The 5,978-nt window shown below is 39.5% G+C and overlaps 1 protein-coding gene across 1 annotated transcript; it reads left to right on the forward strand.

Annotated features, from left to right (window-relative positions):
* Positions 1 to 28: 28 nt before the first annotated feature.
* LOC104166838 (carbonic anhydrase-related protein-like) lies at positions 29 to 4,612 on the forward strand (the record flags this gene model as incomplete). The annotated part of the gene is made up of 2 exons (XM_009706922.1): positions 29 to 224; positions 4,096 to 4,612. Coding segments are annotated over 2 exons (384 nt in total), but the record flags the coding sequence as incomplete, so codon positions are not given.
* Positions 4,613 to 5,978: the final 1,366 nt, after the last annotated feature.

Here is a 5,978-nt window from a genome sequence, read left to right on the forward strand (position 1 = left end):
GTCCCCGTAACGGCTTTTCCCTTGTGTCTCAGGAGTGGAGTGGGGGCTGATTTTTCCTGATGCTAACGGGGAGTACCAGTCACCTATTAACTTGAACTCGAGAGAAGCTAAATATGACCCCTCGCTCCTGGAAGTGCGTTTGTCGCCGAACTACGTAGTGTGTCGTGACTGTGAAGTGATCAACGACGGGCATTCAATTCAGATCGCCCTGAAGTCAAAATCAGGTATGCTGAACACACGGTCTCTGCTTTCCCGGCCGAAGCTTGTGTTGCTTTAAGAGGGGCCGTCCGTGTGTCCCGGAGCACGGGAGCAGCGGCTGGTCCCAGCAGCGGTGGCCGGTTACAGCGTCGCTGTTGACTTCGGTAGGAAAAGGCGCAAGCTTTGCCGTGGGAGCTGCAGGTTTCAACGCCAAACTGGATGGTCAGTCAGATTGCTTCAGGGCATGTTCCGGTTTTCCTCTTGTGGTGGTCTCATCTAACTCACTGGCATTAACAGCTGTCTGCATTCAGAAGCAGTCCAGACTATCTCTAAGACAACGTGATGCCAAGCTATTTTGCACAGCTGGCAAAATTTGTCTTTGGTCCGAAGATCATGTAAGTTAAAAGAGCTTTTTCCATTAGTTTGAGCGGGTTCTGAATACAAACTACGGAACTGGGCAGCTTAAGGTATAACTCCAGTTATGCATGCTTACAGTATTGATGAAGAGCAGGTAGCAAAGCAGTCCTCATTTCTTAAGGATTTTTCTGATGTCATTCATCAAATAAGAATTAGAAACAAATAATAGAAGAAAAAATTCCAACTTCAGTGAAATTGCAGTATCTCATTCAGACCTTTCGTCTGGGAAAACATTTCTGTATGAAGGAGACAACTGTCAAGAAAGTAGGGAGAAAAGAAGTCCATTGTGTTTTCCAGCACTGTGGTAGTTCTCACCATGTGTTTGGAAGAGCAGACGAGTTATTGTAACCTATCTTAGCTCATAGCAGCCTTTTGGGGGCATTTAAACAGCTGAACATTGTCGAACCATGAGACATTCCAACTTCTGTTTCCTTCTGAGATCCCAGTAGTCCTGGGAGCTACAGCTGTGCTGAAAGTGAAGGAGGCAGTGCAGTTTTAAACTGAATTTTTTAAAAATTAAGGGTTTGTTATTTTAATAATGATGCTTTCCTTGATAATTTCCTTTCCATGATAAATTCCCTGTATTATTGCAACACAGAACATTTCTTTCCACAGAATTTTGCAGATTTGCAGTAGAACAGAAATTTTGTACTTCCGGTCAGTTTTACTGCCTTCATCAGAAGCAGAGCTATTTTCACAAGGAGTAAGGTTTTCTCTGCAGGTTCGGGAAGGTTCTTGAGTTGTCTTGTGAAGGAAGGAACGACATCATCACTTGCATGCCAGAATGCAACTGCTTCAACCCTACCTTTCCTAAGGGCAGTTTGTGACTTAGTAGCAATAGTTAATAAGATGGGACCAACACACCTAAATGCACGTGCAAAACCATCGGAGACTTAGGAGAAGGAAAGACTTTTTAAACTTGAATGCAGTGGGATGCCAGACTGATGAGTCTTGAAATATAAGAAAATGTGAAGTAGAATAAAACTTTATGACTGAGGTAGGGGGTTGTGATTTAAGAAATCTTGTTTTAGTTTCAGCTTCTCCTTAGATTTCAGGTTGCATAATTTCCCATTCTTCATTTGTAAACTGGGGATAATTTTTCTGTTTTTGGGAGGGAGATACAACATCTGTTATCCTTACCAAGAGGAGAAAAGAGTTAATAAGCTGTGTTTGACCTAGTATTCTGGCCAGTTTTCAGGGATTGCGGAAACTCCTGCAGCTTCTTTTCCTCACAGGGGATCTCTGATGACAAATCCATTTAGCCAGATTATTTTAATGGGAACTGATGAGCTCTAAATGCTTTTGAAACTCTGTGCAATTAATGTGCAAGAGATACTCCTGAACTGTAATGTTAACAGTCAAAGAAAAAATGCTTTGTGGAAAAAAGTAAACTGATTATGATACATATTAAAAATCAGTTTTTAATTGCTGGTGATTGATTTTATCCTTTAATTCAGGACATGCGGTCCATCTGGAGTTCCCAAATCCTTCTCATTATTTAATTGCAAACATTTTCACAGACTGCTTCCAGTTTGATCATCGTGCATGTGTTACACATTAGGTGGAAGAAGCATGACCAACTGTGTAATGGAATTGTATATTGAAAAATGCTTTAGAGGATATCCTGCTAACAGAGAGGCTTCTCTTAACCCAGCAGTGAATTGCACCATGGATGATGGCTTCAGAATCATTCTCTAATGAGGATCAAAAGTTGCTGGAAGGCAAAGCAAAGTTAAACGTGTTTCATGCATTGGCAAGGATCGAGATTTGATGAAAGGCAAAGGAAAGATAAACATGCTTCATGCATTGAAATACTTTTATCATGGGATCAATGTTACAACTTAACCCTCAGAAATAAACTCTTTGGAGCTCCTGGAGATCCAGAACTATATAATCTAGAGAACATTTATTGTAGTTACACTTTCCGTAGGAGTAATATTTTAAAACAGAGAAAATGCTTCATTTTCCTAAGAAATAGCAGTAATTGAGTATCATATTTGTTTTTATTTGTCCAGATTTCTCTAAATACTTCAATTGGTTATTTCCCCAATGCTCACCAGATTTGTAGATTTTTCCCTATAGGATATAGATATAGATAGAATATAGACAAAGAAAGTTTAAGGAGCAAATCTGAATCTATAACTACATTTAGGACATTTCATTTTAGAAACTCTAATGGCTGTTAGATTAGTTATGAAGAATTATTAAAAGAGGATTAAATGGAATATTTAACTTTTTTCTCCAGTGTAATTGCTTACGAGAACCATAACTGATCAGTTTTCTTTCAGGTTTTTTATAGTTCTGTACTTTTGGTTTTGTGTTTGTACGGTTGCAATATGATTCAGTTGCTAAATTATGTTTTAGTGTTACACTATGTCTTGTGCTCCAAACTAAGGCAGTTTAGGTTGTGTGTCAAAATAATATATGGAACGTTAATTCCCTAAAGCTGCAGGTTATGCAGTTAAATAATCTTATCAATTATCAGAGATTGTAAAAGATTCATTCAAAGTCTATGAAATGTAAGCTGGAATTTTATGGATTCTGGGGAAGACTATGAATGCCTTAAAGTAAAATCCAGCCCTGCCTAGAAGCCAATATTCAATGATTTCAGTGGGCAGTTACCGACAGCTTGTGCAGTAATATTTGATCTGAAGCAGATTCAGAAATCCCTGGGCAAAATGTTTCCATTGATTAATTCCAAAGCAGATTGGGCCTCCCAAGGTACAGTTACTTGCTTTTACTACTTATGGTGTAAGTCTCTATTAACGCAGAAGTATTGAGCTGCTATATAAATTTATTTTGTGTATGTTGCAATTGTGGACAGATGCTTTTAAGAAATTCCAGATGTTTAAAAAACTGAGGTAAAAAAAAAGCCGTGGCTGCCTAGAAGCTGTTTTTAAGTAAATGAGGTATTTTGTTGCTCCTGCGTGTAGGTTTGATTATATTTGGATACAGAGGCATTCTGTATCACAGAAGCCTGACAGGTGGTATATATGGCTGAACACCTTTACCTAGCAAAATGCTGGCAATCAAAAGTTTTCTATCAATTTCTGTGACTCAGAGCAAATATAGGTGATGGAGATTAAGCATTCGGACAAGTTGGAGGTAGTTACCACTTCAATTCAGAACCTCCGCCATCTGTTTAGAGCACACAGCTTCTGTCTTGATAAGAGCAATAAACATATTCACTCTTCTGACTGTTAAAGGTACAATGTTTTTATTTTCTGTTCTGCCTCAAAAAACAAAGAGCGCATCACGACAGCAATTTCACTGTTGTTCATAACTGCCTGAATTTGCATTCTGTGCCTGCACGGTACTTCAAAAGTAAAGATGTCAAGTCTGTCAGCTTTACTCTTCTCCCCTCTAGTACTGCTGATAATAAAGAAGCTTGCAACAATCTTCTGCTTGCATTTGGAGAATATATTCAGTGGCTTGTTTGCTTCAAAAGCCAAGTTCCTTACCCTTTGTCTTCTTTCCCAGTGTTAATAGGGGGGCCGTTACCTCGAGGACATGAGTTTGAACTACACGATGTTCGATTTCACTGGGGGAGAGAAAACCAGCGTGGTTCTGAACACACGGTTAATTTTAAGGCCTTTCCCATGGAGGTAAGAGTGACACTGCACTGCGTAACACCCGCTAAATGCAAAAGATTTTATTTCATAGCCTGAATTCCTGATAGTTCAAAAGGGAGTTTCTTTTAGCTCAGCATTTTATTGCTTTATATTTCAACCACAAAGCTATCTTGCTGAGGTGTGCTTTAGTGCAGGTAAATTAGGATATGCATCTGGGATAGAATGCCTCCAGCACGCATCACATTGTATGATTAATTGGTCATAAAGTTAACTTGCAGAATTATTAACTTCTGTCTTAATAATATTAGTGTTTTAACAAGATCTGCCATTTCAACACTTCCTATGTCACCTTGACTAATAGCTCTAGATGAGGAGAACTAGCCACTGGAAATATTTCCGTGGTGAATAATAACAACTTAGGTAAATTTGGAGTAAGTGTAGAGCAATTTGTTCATGAAATAGCTTTTCAGCTTCCTGAAAAGGGGAGATTATGTGATATTCTTGGGTATGTTCTGTAATACCTCAATTAATTACGAAATTTTGAAACACAAGCAAAGTGATAATGCAGTCCGAACAAATTCAACTGTTTGTGGGGTATTAGTTTGGGCTCCTAGACAGCCCAAAATGCTGGGACCTGTTTCTCCTGCCCTCCAGCAGCCATTTGTTATATTGCTTCACTTCCCACTGTCCCATTGCTTACACTTATCAAGGTGTGGCTTGGAGTATCCCTTAGACTTTGGGCTGCATTAACAGCTATCAACCCTGATGTTTGGTGACTTCAGCTTTGCATCTTTTATTTCATTTGTTGTGCACTGTTGGTTTTAAAGAAACTCCATATTGTTTCAGAGTTCTTTCAGTTATTTTTGCCTTATTTATCTATCATAATCCCTCACGAGCCCGAAATGCTGTTTCCTTTTTCTCTGTGTTGTTCAGTGCTAGGAAATTTATTATTGTGGTGTTATATTCATGAGTGCCAGACTATTGCAGTAGAACTGTTTTACGGAAAAGGATATAAAAAGTATTAGTGCAACTACTGCAGAGCTAAGTGTAAAAAGCTTGTGGACTTACGCCATCAATCTAATTCTTAGGATTGTTCAGGTACTTTGAGAGTTGTGGGTCAGATTTTGGTCTCCGCTGTTTGCTATTTTGCACTGGTCCATCAAAAACCCCTGTATTTAAAGTCACTTTTATGGGCTTTGCAGGTTGAATTGAGGCAGATCATAGAATCATTTAGGTTGGAAAAGACTTTAAGATCATTGAGTCCAACCGTAAACCTAACACTGCCAAGTCCACCGCTAAACCATGTCCCTAAGCACCACATCTACACGTAGGTCATCTTTGCAGGTTGCTTTCAGGCAGATCCTGGCAGTGCAGGAGGATTACTTCAGTGGGGAAGACTCATCAACCAAAGGGAATGCTGAGGAAACACCTCTGCATCCTGGTTACCTGGCATAGTGTATGCAAGGTGATTTATCTGGGCAGTAAGACCTTCAGGATACTGCAATGTTCCCCTGAGGCAGGAAGTAGCTTGTTCATTATGAAACAGCTCTGCTTTGTGCTTTTCCTCAAGGCTGATCCAGCATGTGATGATGAAGAAATATTGTCGTGAACTATGTTGAGACCTGTACTTGGGAGTCTGTCAGGGTCTCCTGTCTCCTTGTTTATTAAGGGTCACTTTGCAAATAGTCCTGGTGGTATGTGGGAACAGTCCGTTGATCATCTGCAGAAACCCCAGAATCATAGAATCATAGAATGATTATGGTTGGAAGAGACCTCAAAGATACCAAGTCC

The sequence above is a fragment of the Cariama cristata genome, unplaced genomic scaffold (genome assembly GCF_000690535.1).
Source record: "Cariama cristata isolate BGI_N322 unplaced genomic scaffold, ASM69053v1 scaffold5019, whole genome shotgun sequence".
In the NCBI taxonomy this organism is placed as follows: Eukaryota; Metazoa; Chordata; class Aves; order Cariamiformes; family Cariamidae; genus Cariama; species Cariama cristata.